Source organism: Thunnus thynnus, chromosome 7, assembly GCF_963924715.1.
Source record: "Thunnus thynnus chromosome 7, fThuThy2.1, whole genome shotgun sequence".
In the NCBI taxonomy this organism is placed as follows: domain Eukaryota; kingdom Metazoa; phylum Chordata; class Actinopteri; order Scombriformes; family Scombridae; genus Thunnus; species Thunnus thynnus.
In genome coordinates, this window is record NC_089523.1 from 34,873,636 (window position 1) to 34,888,314 (window position 14,679).

The window sequence follows — 14,679 nt, forward strand, 5'->3', positions numbered from 1 at the left end:
GACACAGAGAGAAGTTAGTCAACTCTCAGAGCTACAGAAAGATGTGGGGACAAAAGTGATACCTTGGAAGTACAACAAACTGTCAATATGTGACGCACTGGAGATTGCCAAGCTACCTGCCTGAAGAGATACACAGGAGAAGCAGAAGCCAGGAGAATAAATAGGATAACATGACAACAGTCAATAACATGAAAACAGATCCACCCAGTGCTGAGACTGAACAGTACTGGAAGGAGGCATCACATAACACCAATGCTCAGTGGCTAGTGGATCTAAGAGCAGACCACAGCAATCTCCCAGAACAAGATCCAGTAACCATTACAATGGCTGGACAGCACCGGGCTCGGACATGATCCACACCTACTGGCTAAAGAAACTAACTGCACTCCATGAACGCCTGGCAGCACAAATGAACCAACTGCTGATGGATGGGACCCACCCAGAGTGGTTAACCCACAGGTGGACAGTCCTGATCATGAAGGACCCCCAGAAGGGCACGATCCCATCCAACTACTGGCCAATAACCTGCCTCTGTACAACATGGAAGCTCCTGTCAGGCATCATAGCGGCTAAGATGAGTAGGCACATGGCCCAATACATGAGCAGGGCCCAGAAAGGAATTGGTAGCAATACCAGGGGAGCTAAGCACCAGCTACTGGTCGATAGAGCAGTCACCCAAGACTGCAAGACCAGGGAGGCCTGGTCTGCCAGACCTGGATGCCTGGATGCCTGTGCACAGGTTGGTCTTGACTACAGGTCTTGACTACAAGAAAGCTCATGACTCAGTGCCACACACATGGATACTGGAATGCTTGGAAAGAGCCATTAAGAGCCTTCATCAAGAACTCAGTGGGGCTGTGGAAAACAACTCTGGAGGCCAACTCAAAGCCATTTGCACAAGTTACCATCAAGTGCGGCATATACCAAGGTGATGCACTATCCCCGCTGCTGTTTTGCATAGGTCTGAACCCCCTCGGCCAGATCATCTCAAACAGTGGCTACGGATACCGGTTCTGAAGTGGAACAACCATCAGTCACATCAAGCTGTATGCCAGGAATGAGCGAGACATCGACTCCACATCACCAGGATCTACAGCAACAAGCAGAATGTCATTCGGACTAGATAAGTGTGGTCAGATGGTATCGAAGAGAGGGAAGATGATCAGAACCGAGGGGTTGAACTACCAGAAGGCAGCATTGCAGATGTTCAGGACAGCTACAAATACTTTGGGATCCCGCAGGCAAATGGGAACTTTGAGGAGGCTGCAAGGAAGTCAGCCACAGCCAAATACCTACACAGAGTAAGGCAGGTCCTGAAAAGTCAGCTGAATGGGAAGAACAAGATACGGGCCAGCAACACGTACGCCCTGCCAGTCATCAGATACCCCGCTGGTATAATAAGCTGGCCAAAGGAGGAGATAGAGGCCACTGATATCCAGACAAGAAAGCTCCTCACAATGCAGGGAGGGTTTCATCCCAAATCCAGCACCCTGAGACTGTACACTAAGCGGAATGAGGGAGGCCGAGGACTGGTGGGCATCAGAGCCACTGTCCAGGATGAAGCAACCAACATCCAAGAATACATCAGGAAGATGGGCCCCAAAGATGAACTGCTAAGTGAATACCTCAGGCAGCAGAAACCTGATGATGCAGAGGAGGAGGAGGAACCATCATGGAGGGACAACCCCTACACGGCATGTACCACCGACAGATAGAAGAAGTGGCTGATAACAAGAAATCCTACCAGTGGCTGGAAAAGGCTGGACTGAAGGACAGCACAGAAGCACTGATCATGGCAGCACAAGAACAGGCACTCAGTACAAGATCAATAGAGGCGGGGATCTACCACACCAGACAGGACCCTAGGTGCAGGCTGTGCAAAGATGCTCCTGAGACAGTTCAGCACATAATAGCAGGGTGTAAGATGCAGGCAGGAACAGCGTACATGGAACGTCATAACCAAGTGGCTGGCATAGTGTACAGGAACATCTGCACTGAGTATGGGCTGGAAGTCCTGAGGTCACAAGGGAAGACACCTCCTAAGGTGGTTGAGAATGACCAAGCCAAGATCCTGTGGGACTTCCAGATCCAGACTGACAAGCTGGTGATGGCTAACCAACCGGACTGTGTCGATTGACACACAACAGAAGAAGGCAGTGGTTATAGGCGTAGCAATCCCAAGTGACAGCAACATCAAGAAGAAGGAACACGAGAAGCTTGAAAAATACCAAGGGCTGAAAGAGGAGCTAGAAAGGGTGTGGGGAGTAAGGGCAACAGTGGTGCCAGTGGTAATTGGAGCACTGGGGGCTGTGACCCACAAACTGGGAGAGTGGCTCCAGCAGATTCCTGGTACATCTGAGGTCTCTGTCCAGAGAAGCGCAGTCCTAGCAACAGCTAAGATACTGCACAGAACCCTCAAACTCCCAGAACTCTGGTAGAGGACCCGAGCTTGAGGAAAACACACCACCACCCCCCCATGGGAGGGTTTGAGAGGGGGAATTTTTTTTGCACCCTTAAACTGACAATCACAGAGTGTCAATCAATAAACTGGTATCTGCCCACATATTAAGGTGGGGCTGGCCAGTTGAATTCATCTGAAAAAGTATAAAAAGCAGTAGATGTTACTGCAGCTGACAAAAGTGAGTAAGGCAGACTGTAATACAGTGCAAAAGGGCAGGGAGATGGTCAGTTGAGCATACTTGCGTTTCAGTTTTTTATCTTTACACTTGATTTATTTTGGGGTCAATAATTAGAAGCAAACTCGATGTTTTGTCTCTGAAAAAAATTATGGTGAATTCAACTTTATCTTATTTCATTCTTGGAGCTTATATGCATGTTGGAGGTTTGAAATATTTCTGTTTCATGTTAACTGCGATGTTATACGTTGTTATCATTACTGCCAACACATCACTCACCGTGGTTATCTGTATGAACAGAAGCTTACATGAACCTATGTACCTTTTTCTGTGCAGCCTGTTTATAAATGAACTGTATGGTAGTACAGGGTTCTTCCCATTCCTTCTGGTTCAGATCCTCTCTGATATTCACACCGTTTCTGCTTCTCTCTGCTTCCTGCAGATTTTCTGTTTGTATACGTATGCAAATATACAGTTTAGTAATTTAGCCATCATGTCTTATGACAGATACCTCGCTATCTGTTGTCCTCTACAATATAACACACGGATGACGTCTAACAGGTCAGTCATCTTTATTATTGTGATATGGTTGTACTCATTTGTGAAATTTCTTATTACTTTATCCTTAAACATCCGTTTGACATTGTGTGGAAACATCATAAACAGTTTGTATTGCAATAACTACTTTATTGTTAAGCTGGCATGTTCTGACACCAAAGTCAATAACATTTATGGGCTTTTTGACACTTTTCTCTCCGTCGTAGTACCTCTGTTTCCAATCCTTTTCTCTTATATGAAAATTCTTAAAGTTTGTTTTTCTGGTTCTAAACAGACCAGACAGAAAGCCGTCAGTACCTGCACACCTCACCTCGCTTCCCTCCTTAACTTTTCTTTTGCATGTTTGTTTGCAACACTTCAGAGTAGATTTGATGTGAGCAGTGTTTCCAGTGTGCTGAGAATCATTGTGTTGGTTTATCTGCTGATCATTCCACTTCTGAATCCTATCATGTATGGACTGCAAACGTCAAAAATACGAAATCTGTTCTGTTCTAAAATGTTGGCTGGTCATAGAGATACTATGTAGATGTGATGAGAAAAGAGTCAGTAAATCATTCATTTGTAACACTTTGCATTGAAACATTTAGTGATTTGAAAAGTACCACCGCATGGAAAAGTCCTGACAGTGTCTCACTGCCAATGAATAATGTAGATTGTGATGTATTGAAATAAAGTTCCAGTAATTAATTTAAAGAATTTTAAGAGGTCAAGGTGGATGTTGGACATTGACAGACTGTGTGTGTTTGTGTCTCATGTTTCAAGTAACTGCAGACGTTTTTTGTATTAAACCAACACCATGATCTTTCCCTCACCTTAACCAAATGCTGCCAGAGTCTAAACAAAACCATAAAACTGTTTGATAATGATGCAGTCACTACAAGCTGATATTGGACTGCAATATCAGATATTTTGGCAGGCAAACATTCCCGTCTCAATTCCAGAGAAACACGACTGTCTCGTGAGAGCAAAAATGCTCGATATTTGCAAAACATGGCAGATCCTGTCCCTGTGGACAACAACATTTCAGCATTGAGAAAAACACACCTGTGTATTTTTATTGCTTGTACCTGCTGTATGTATATAAAGTAACTTATCATATTTTACCCTTACAATATTTATTTCAGCACTCCATTTGTATCCTGTTTACAGAAACAGTTTCACCTGTATCATGTTCCTTGATATCATAATTTCTCTACTGATCCAGCTGTCTACTCTGGAAAAAAGACACCAATTAAATGTATGTTGATCTTGGAAACTTCAGAAAAAGGGTTATTTCAAAGTGAGATTTTCCTTATCTTAATTGAAGGTCTAAGGATAGAACAGTTGTATGTTGTAAAGACTGTAAAGACCTCTGAGGAAAATTTGGGCTAATCTAGTAATTTTGGGCTATAAAAATTAAATCCGACTTGACAGCTGTGTTTGTGGTGTAAAGTCTTACTCTTCAAAGTCCTAGTTGTTATAATAATCTGAAAAGGACAAGCAGTGCAGAAACATTTATAAGGCCAAAGTACAGTATAAAATTTCACAAATAGTAATAACTCAAATCAATCAACAGAATCTCAAAACTGCCCTAAATTTGGGACAAATAAATGAACTTCATTACTTTCCATAGCAGTTTGTGAAAAGTGTACAAATCATGTTCAGTAGAAAACTGAAATTACGAAATTACTTCATCTCATTTTTATCTCACTACTGTAATAAATTCTTAGCTGAGAATGTCCATTATTTAGGATTTTGGATTATGTGTGTTTATTTCACTGATGGGAAATAAAACTGCATTACTTGTTTGTAATTCATCAGACAGACCAAAATTAAACTGAACATTTGATAATTATTTTGTAAACTTTTGCATTAAATGTCCTACCTTTTGATACAATGAGTTAACTGTAGAAATAATTTCATTGAAACACTCAACTGAGGAGTCAAGAGCATACATTTATTTCTCATGAACAAATCTGTTGGATGATCTACCCTTCCCAACACAACTTAAAAAGCAGACTTTTACATATGATGCCTATTTTGGACATATTCAATCCATACATTACAGGGTTGAAGAGTGGCTGGCATGTGAGAATATACAGTGATAAAAATATTTGCAACATCAATCAATCAATCAATCAATCAATCAATCAATCAATTTTTATTCATATAGCACCAAATCACAACAAAAGTCATCTCAAGGCACTTTTCACATAGAGCAGGTCAAGACCGTACTCTTTAATTTACAGAGACCCAACAATTCCCCCATGAGCAAGCACTTGGCGACAGCGGTAAGGAAAAACTCCCCTTTAACGGGTAGAAACCTCAAGCAGAACCCGGCTCTTGGTGGGCGGCCATCTGCTTTGACCGGTTGGGTTGAGAGAGAGAGAGAAAGAGGGAAGGGGGGGGAAACAGAATAACAACAATCACAACAACAATGACAACAGCAGCAGCAACAGCAACAGCCAGGGAAGGATGCCAACAGGACTGTGAAGGACCGCGAAGGCTCAGCCCAGAACCCAGGGTTTCCTGCGAGATGAGAAAGCACAAAAAAACTCCGGGGAAGAAGCAAAGTTAGTGACATGCATTGATGTTACATGAATGCATACAGATGCAGAGGAGGAGGAGGAGAGAGGAGCTCAGTGCATCATGGGAAGTCCCCCAGCAGTCTAGGCCTATAGCAGCATAACTAAGGGCTGATCCATGGCGAGCCTGGTCGGCCCTAACTATAAGCTTTATCAAAAAGGAAAGTTTGAAGCCTACTCTTAAACATAGAGAGGGTGTCTGCACCCCGGACCGAATCTGGAAGATGGTTCCACAGGAGAGGAGCCTGATAGCTGAAGGCTCTGCCTCCCATTCTACTTTTAAAGACTGTAGGAACCACCAGTAAGCTGCATACTGGGAGTGCAGTGTTCTAGTAGGATAATACGGTATTATAAGCTCTTCAAGATATGATGGTGCCTGACCATTAAGGGCTTTGTAAGTTAGGAGAAGGATTTTAAATTCTATTCTGGATTTTACAGGAAGCCAATGCAGCGAAGCTAAAATGGGAGAAATGTGGTCTCTTTTTCTAGTTTTAGTCAGAACACGTGCGGCTGCATTCTGGACCAGCTGGAGAGTCTTTAGAGACTTGTTAGAGCAGCCTGATAATAAGGAATTGCAATAATCCAGCCTAGAAGTAACAAATGCGTGAACTAGTTTTTCTGCATCTTTTAGGGACAGGATGTGCCTGATTTTTGTGATATTACTTAAGTGAAAAAAGGCAGTCTTTGAGATTTGATTCATGTGGGAGTTAAAGGACATATCCTGATCAAAGATAACTCCCAGATTCCTTACGGTGGAGCTGGAGGCCAGGGTAATGCCATCCAGAGCAGCTATATCATTAGATAATGTGTTTCTAAGGTGTTTAGGGCCAAGCACAATAACTTCAGTTTTATCTGAGTTTAATAGTAGAAAATTGCAGGTCATCCAGGTCTTTATGTCCTTAAGGCATGCTTGGAGTTTATTTAACTGATTGGTTTCATCAGGCTTCATTGATAAATATAATTGGGTATCATCTGCATAACAATGAAAATTTATGGAGTGTTTCCTAATAATATTACCTAAAGGAAGCATATACAAGGTGAATAGAATTGGTCCAAGTACAGAACCTTGTGGAACTCCGTGTCTAACCCTTACCTCGGGGCCCCCAGTACTAAGCTCTGCACCATGAGGCCCCCAGCACTAAGCTCTGCTCCATGGGATCCCCAGTACTAAGCTCTGCACCATGGGGCCCCCAGTACTAAGCTCTGCACCATGGGGCCCCCAGTACTAAGCTCTGCTCCATGGGGCCTCCAGTACTAAGCTCTGCTCCATGGGGCCCCCAGTACTAAGCTCTGCACCATGGGGCCCCCAGTACTAAGCTCTGCTCCATGGGGCCCCCAGTACTAAGCTCTGCACCATGGGGCCCCCAGTACTAAGCTCTGCTCCATGGGATCCCCAGCACTAAGCTCTGCTCCATGGGACCCCCAGTACTAAGCTCTGCTCCATGGGGCCCTGGTGCAATGCGTTGCACCATGGGGCCCCCAGTACTAAGCTCTGTACCTTGGGGCCCTGGTACAATGCGTTGCACCATGGGGCCCCCAGTACCAAGCTCTGCACTATGGGGCCTTCAGTATTAAGCTCCACACCAAGGGGCCCCAGTTATAAGCTTGTGGACCAGCCTTCCTAACCATCTGAGTGCAGCAGAGAAAACCTAAAAACCTTTTGTCATCCTAACTCTTATCATTTTCTTTATGTTGTGTGTTCTATGTTATTAATACTGTAGTACTTTGAGTTTCACTATTAATGAAAATTGCAGTACAAATTAAATATATATGATTATTTTTATTATTATAATTATTATATCAAACACACACACACAGTGTGTCCTTTCATGAATTTGACAATGACGTCAGTCTGCTGTTGCAGTCGTCTGTCATAAATCTGTACAAGAAGCAGAGTTTCAGCTCAGTTAGGAGAGACTCGGTCTGATTAACACAGTGTCATAAAATATGTTTAATTTTGTCACATATAAGGTCTTGATCATGATCTTTTATACTCAGTCAAATATACAATATTGTTTGTGTTCTTGATGGATTAGCTTCATGTTTTGCTGACAAGTTTCACTTTTGCAAAGTTTCACTTTCTGTCACAGTGTAACATTTTTGCAACTAGTTCATCCACTAAACAGCGTTATGATTTCTTTACGAGCAAATGTGAGGTTAAGAATAAACTCGACACAGGTTTCATATCTCACACTTAGTGCATACTTTGATTCTGGGGATTTAAAATACCTCTTTTTCATGATGGTCATGTCTTTATATATGTTAATAGTTTGTGCCAATGTTTTCCTCATTGTGGTTATCTGTATGAACAGAAGCTTACATGAACCTATGTACCTTTTTCTGTGCAGCCTGTTTGTAAATGAACTGTATGGTAGTACAGGGTTGTTTCCATTCCTTCTGGTTCAGATCCTCTCTGACATTCACACTGTTTCTGCTTCTTTTTGCTTCCTGCAGATTTTCTGTTTGTACTCTTATGGGAGTGTGGAGTTTACTAATTTAGCCATCATGTCTTATGACAGATACCTCGCTATCTGTTGTCCTCTACAATATAACACACATATGACATCTAACAAGGTTGCCATGCTTATTGCTGTAACGTGGTTTTACTCATTTCTCATAGTTGTTGTCACAACATCCTTGAGTTCCTCTTTGCAGCTGTGTGGGAACATCATTGACAAACTTGTCTGTACAAACTACGCCATCGTTAAACTGGCATGCTCTGACACCAGAGTAAATAACATTTATGGACTTACTGTTACTTTACTCACAGTCTTTGGTCCTGTCATTTTAATTTTTTACACATACATGAGGATCCTTAAAGTTTGTTTTTCTGGTTCTCAACAGACCAGACAGAAAGCTATCAGTACCTGCACACCTCACCTTGTTTCCCTCCTTAACTTTTGTTTAGGGGCTTGCTTTCAAATAATAATGGCAAGATTTGATGTGAAAATTGCACCAAGCATGTTAAATATGTTTTTATCATTATACTATCTTATATTTCAGCCACTTGTCAACCCTGTAATGTATGGACTAAAAATGTCTAAAATCCGTACCCTATGTAAAAGTATGCTCTATTGGAAAGTGTAGATCATCTAATACATGTATTTAGCTTGACTGATAATATAAGATAAATGGCTATGTCTGACTAATTGTATGAAGAGTAATAACGTTTGTTGTATGAACAGATATGCAGATATGAGATATGTACAAGTTATTAAATGTTTGCGGTAGATTAAAGACAGATGACTTAAAGCTAATGAATCACAAATTAAAAGGTGTTCAGTGAAAAGTTATCTCAATGTCAAATATTGTTTTAAATTCTTTAATTTTTAATTAATGATCTTATCACCTTATACCAGCTGGATTTTATGCTTTCAATGGAGACATGAGTAGATAATAGCTGCAGTGTAACAGTTTTCATTGAGACCCCTCCAAAAACAAAAAAGTGTTTATAGAGAAAGGGTGATGCTGCTATTTTTAATGATATAATTCAATGTAAACAGGTTTCACTTGGTGAGTTTAATTCCTTTTAACATCTCTGTACTGTGGTGAAAACCTCATCAAGCATTTTCTTAGTTGCTATCTACAGGCCCCCAAAATACTGTACACACTTCATTGATGACTTTTCTGAAATGCTGTCAATAGATGTATTGATTTTAATTCTTTTATTTTAACTGGTGACTTCAATATTCATTTGGTTTGGTTATTAGTAAGGGCCTTAGTATTCTGCTGTGAATGTTAAGGATCTAGCTCTGTCTGATCACTTCTGCATTTTTCTTTGATGCATTAGTTTCTCCAGTTATTCAGACTAGATCTTAAACTGTCAAAAAGGTACATTACTGAGAACACCAGTGCTCTATTTATGGAAGCTCTATCTAATTCATCAATCACAAAAGCAGGGTCTGTAGAGGATTTTCTTAATCATTTTTATTCCAAAATACTCAGGGTCTTACATGCAGTAGCACCTGTTAAGACTAAAATAATTTCTGGCAAACAGAAAGCACCATGGAGAAATGCTATAACAGCATATGAGAAGAGAGAATGCAGGAAAGCAGAGCCAAGATGGAGAAAAACTAAGCTTCAGATTGACTATGACATCTACAAAGAGAAACTTGTCTCTTCAACTCTGAGTTATGCAGGACTAGGTATTCCCATTCCACTAGTATCATTAATGGAAATATAATCATGCTCTATTTGCCACTCTTGATCCCCTACTGCAGTCATCCTCTGACTTTCTGTCAGCTAAAAAATGTAAGGAGTTTGCCTAGTTCTTCCATCACAAAATTGAAAATATCAGACCAAGTATTAGCTCCACTCTGCCCAGCAAAAACAATACAACCTTATCACCCTCTGCAAAAAGAATGGTCTTTATGTCTGACTTTACTGCAATTAATAACAAACTCTTGAAGAAATAGTGCAGCATCTGCATCCCCCCCCCCCCCCCCCGAAAGAGAGAAACCTGGATGCTTCAATACTAAACAACTATAGGCCTATCTCAAATCTTTCCTCCATGAGCAAGATTATTGAGAAAGTATTTTTTGAATCAAATCAGTCATTTCTGTCAACTGTCCTGGTGTTATTGGATCTTAGTGCAGCATTTGACACTGTGGATCATGATATACTTCTACCTCTTCAGGTCATATTTAGAAGGCAGGGGATATGTAGTCAGCATTTGCAATTATGAATCCAAAAGAACTGCTATGACTTATGGATACCAAATCGTGGAGGTATTTAAACAGACAGACGACAGCAGATCAGACACAGATTGACTTTCCTGCTGCATCAATACATGATGACATGAGGAACATGAGGAAATAAATGAGGTTAAAACAATGATTAAACTAACAAAGGAAATAAATCTGCACAGCTTCTAGCTGCTGCCAGCAGCAGGATCAGAACCTTGGAGAGCTGATCAAGTCCTGAGAACTGTGTATGATGATTTTTTACATGATTAAAATTAATGATTATTATTTCCAAACAATATTTAATAAATATTCTTTGATATTTTTGAGAGTACAGTGATCAGGTTTCCATACTTTCAGCATTAAAACCCTGCTGATTTGACCTGTTACTCCATGACTGAACAAAATGATTTTAAAGAAACCAAAGCTGTAATTACCATTTGAGTTATTACAACGTTTTTAACAACTTCTTTTCAGCACAGTGTCATAAGTCATGTATCAAAGTTTGAAGTCGATACCATTAACGCCCTCGGAGGAAATAGCTTTTTTTCAGAGGCCGAAATTGAGGCAAAGTCTTATTTTGAAATGCTAATTGCGCACTTCCTGTTGGATTTAGGTCAGGGGGTGTTAGCGTATGATTTGTAGGTCTTGATGAGACGAATAATTGAGTTTTGGTTCTCTCTCCAGCCTCCCTGGCGGCATCCTGCTGCTGCTGCACTGCACAGTCCAGATAATTACTCCCATTAGCTTAACAACAGTCCTTAACAGTCCTTCCATGGATGTATACAGAATCCTTCAGGCTGCTACAACAAGCCAGCTGTTGCATTGGCTAATGCAAGGAGCTATCTACTGCTGCTACTCTGCTTTACAGTGGAGAGAATTGAGGATGAATTGTGGAAACTATCATTGGACCAACTCGATGTCAATATTGCATTCTGGTTGTTGATTGGTTAGGGAGGCTGTCCTCCCTTAGAGTGACATTTTACGTGTCTCTTCCAAAGAAGAGAGAAAAAATATATTGTAAATAATACAGAGATTTGCTAATGGTTTATTTCAACCAAATATTCTTTTTATATTTTGATCTCCTTCTTGCCTCTCAAAAAATAGAGGAGGATCAACCTCCTCTGCCTCTATGGACAAGCCTCCACTGTGTGTGCCACACACCCCCCCCCCCTTTCTTCCCTCCTTTCTCTCTCCCACTCATTTGGAGAGGAGAATGTTAAAGTACTCTTCTTGTGAAATCTCCTCATAAATCCCATTACTTTGACCAAATCTTACATAAAAAATCACATTTTTTTGTGGGAAATTTCATTGCGAATCCATTGATACAGGTTTGAAAGTGGTCAGACTTATAGTTTAGATGTCAGAAACCTCAGTTTGACACAAAGTCCATGCCCAGAGATTGCCTCCCCATTGGTTTACATTGTAAGGTGTGATGTGGCACTGCAACTTTCAGGGCTTATAAAATCTAAACCGTTCGAGTTATTACAAAGTTTTTAACAACTTTTGTTCAGCACAGTGTCATAAGTCATGGATCAAAGTTGGAAGCCGATACCATTAACGCCCTAGGAGGAGATAGCATTTGTTCGGAGTCCAAAATTGGCGCAAAGTCATACTTTGATGGGCTTATTGTGGACTTCCTGTTGGATTTAGGTCAGGGGTGTTAGTGTATGATTTGTAGGTCTTGATGAGATGAATAATTGCGTTTTGGTTTGATCTCTGTACGATATTCCTATGGGACGTGGCCCCTTTGGGGCTCAGGCCCTAATAAAGAAAGAAAGAAAGAAAGAAAGAAAGAAAGAAAGAAAGAAAGAAAGAAACAAACAAACAAACAAACAAACAAACAAACAAACAAACAAAGAAACACACGAAAAACAGTAGGGTTTGTTTTACAGTAGTCCTCTGCCTTTTGGGCTCGGTCCGTAATAAATTAATTCAATACCAGAAAATGCTCTTTACTAATATGCACATGTTTGTGACAAACAGGTGCTTAAGTAATTCTCACAAGGAAATTTGAAACATTTGACTATGATCAACAGTATCACAGAATCTAGATTAGTGTTGAAACAGTCCATTAATCTACAGTAAATCATCTATTCTGATACATGATTGATCATGTCAATGTTGAGCATTTTCTACTATGAAAGGATTTGCAGCTTTTCTCTGTTTTACATAATAACATTGTAGAAGGTTAACCTCTAACTTCCAATTTGAAATTTTGTTTTTTTTTGTTGTGTTTTTTTTTAATAATGTCTTTAAATAAGAAAAAAAATCTTGTACCTGCAGTCATACTGTGGCATTATATATGCTCTTGTTCCTGTAAAGTTTGAATGCACAACTTTCAGACTTTTAGGATTTTAGACTTTCTCCTAGATCAAATGAAAAGATAAAAACATCACAAAGCAAAGCATAACAAGATCACCTGTCACTGACTGCAAAGTGATACATTTGGTCATAATTTGTTTGGGGAGAAAAATCAACCCAAACCTATGTTGATGTTGTCCGACCTGCATGTTTAATAACCTTACTGTCCACACGCTCACACTAAACTAAACACATTGTGACTGTTGACACTGGTGGAGTCAGAGGAGACGTTCATTTATTGCTTTTACATGTTAGCAAAGCTGAACTGAATAAATGTGTCGGCTGCCCTACACTTCACCACACAACAGACGTTTACATATCAGATGGATTTTGGACATTTTCATCCCATACAGTACAGGAGTGAAGAGCGGCTGACATGTTAGAAAGTATACAGATAATAAAATATCCAACATATCTGGTAACATTTTTTTCAACATAAGACGTGTTTACATGTATTTCGTATGTTTGACATTTTCATTCCATACATGATTGGATTCAGAAGTGGCTGCAGTACTGCGAAATATAATGACAGAATGACTTGCAGCACATTGGGCAAACTGCTCAATTCAAACCTGCTCAGTAATATTTGAAAACAACACCCAAAAGAGAAGTTGAGCAGGGAAGCAAGGTGAGGTGTGCAGGTACTGACAGCTTTCCTTCTGGTCTGTTTAGAACCAGAAAAACAAACTTTAAGAATCCTTAAATACGTGTAAAGAATTAAAATGAGAGGAATAATGACTGAAATAACAGTGTAAATGAGTCCATAGATGTTATTGATTGTGGTGTCAGAGCATGCCAGTTTAACAATGTGGTAGTTTCCACAGTAAACTTTGTTAATGATGTTTCCACACAGCTGTAAAGGAGCACTCAAAGATATCAAAACAAGAATTGCAAGAAAAGAGAATAACCACGTTACAGTGATAAGTGTGGCAACCTTCTTAGTGGTCATACGTGTGTTATATTGCAGAGGACAACAGATAGCGAGGTATCTGTCATAAGCCATGAGGAATAAGTTTAAAAATTCAACACACACATAAGAATACAACCATAAAATCTGCAGGAAACAAAAGAAAACAGAAACAGTGTGAATGTCAGAGAGGATCTGAACCAGAAGGAATGGAAATAACCCTGTACTACCAAACAGTTCATTTACAAACAGGCTGCACAGAAAAAGGTACATAGGTTCATGTAAGCTTCTGTTCATACAGATAACCACAATGAGCAAAACATTGGCACAAACTATTAACATATATAAAGACAAAATGATCATAAAATACAAATATTTAAAAACTCCAGTGTCAACATAGGCAGCAAGTGTGAAATATGAAACCTGTGTGGAGTTGATCATGATCCTTCTGACTCATAAAAAGCAACATTTCACAGGGTGTAACATTTAATGTCCTTTAAGCCTACACTTGTTCAGGACAAAGCATAACTAAAGCATTAAACACATACAGATAGTATTCTGTCACCACCATCCCCTCGTGTAAAGTCTGTGTAATACTACGGTAAGACACTCAGACTGTGAGTTCTTCCTGACTGAGCTGAAACTCTGATCTGCTTCCTTTAAACTTTTCAAACTTAAACAAAATGATCATAAAATACAAATATTTAAAAACTCCAGTGTCAACATAGGCAGCAAGTGTGAAATATGAAACCTGTGTGGAGTTTATCATGATCCTTCTGACCTAAAAACTTGTTATGTTACATTTAGATTTCTAAAGGCTTAGTTTTCCTTTAAACCTACACTGAGCTTAAGTATTAAACACACAGAGAGCATACAGTTAAGAAATGCATCATCAAGAAAACAACAAACAGTCATTCATATAAAATCTGTATCAGACTAGGGTTAAGATATTACACACTGTGTGAATC

The 14,679-nt window shown here is 40.0% G+C and overlaps 3 protein-coding genes across 3 annotated transcripts; 2 read left to right on the top strand and 1 right to left on the bottom strand.

Moving 5' to 3' along the window:
• Positions 1–2,766: 2,766 nt before the first annotated feature.
• Positions 2,767–3,721, top strand: LOC137186821 (olfactory receptor 8U3-like). Its single transcript, XM_067595857.1, has one exon. It carries the CDS (start codon positions 2,788–2,790, stop codon positions 3,718–3,720), a length of 933 nt encoding a protein of 310 aa, XP_067451958.1. The 5' UTR covers positions 2,767–2,787; the 3' UTR covers position 3,721.
• A 1,388-nt stretch (positions 3,722–5,109) lies between these two features.
• On the bottom strand, positions 5,110–14,152 carry LOC137186823 (olfactory receptor 11A1-like). Its single transcript, XM_067595859.1, has 2 exons — positions 13,321–14,152; positions 5,110–5,265 (listed from the first exon to the last, which is right to left on the bottom strand). The coding sequence occupies exons 1-2, from the start codon at positions 14,150–14,152 to the stop codon at positions 5,162–5,164; spliced, it is 936 nt and encodes a 311-aa protein (XP_067451960.1). The 3' UTR covers positions 5,110–5,161.
• LOC137186822 (olfactory receptor 10A6-like) lies at positions 7,889–8,845 on the top strand. Its single transcript, XM_067595858.1, has one exon. It carries the CDS (start codon positions 7,889–7,891, stop codon positions 8,843–8,845), a length of 957 nt encoding a protein of 318 aa, XP_067451959.1.
• Positions 14,153–14,679: the final 527 nt, after the last annotated feature.

Bases quoted from the DNA above. Each gene is read 5' to 3' on its own strand.
- LOC137186821 (XM_067595857.1), top strand. From the start codon at position 2,788: ATGGTGAATTCAACTTTATCTTATTTCATTCTTGGAGCTTATATGCAT.
- LOC137186822 (XM_067595858.1), top strand. From the start codon at position 7,889: ATGATTTCTTTACGAGCAAATGTGAGGTTAAGAATAAACTCGACACAG.
- LOC137186823 (XM_067595859.1), bottom strand. From the start codon at position 14,152: ATGATCAACTCCACACAGGTTTCATATTTCACACTTGCTGCCTATGTT. The intron at 5,266-13,320 runs CAGTACTGCAGC...CACTGTATATTC, and splicing joins CATTCTGTCATTATATTTCG to TCACATGCCAGCCACTCTTC.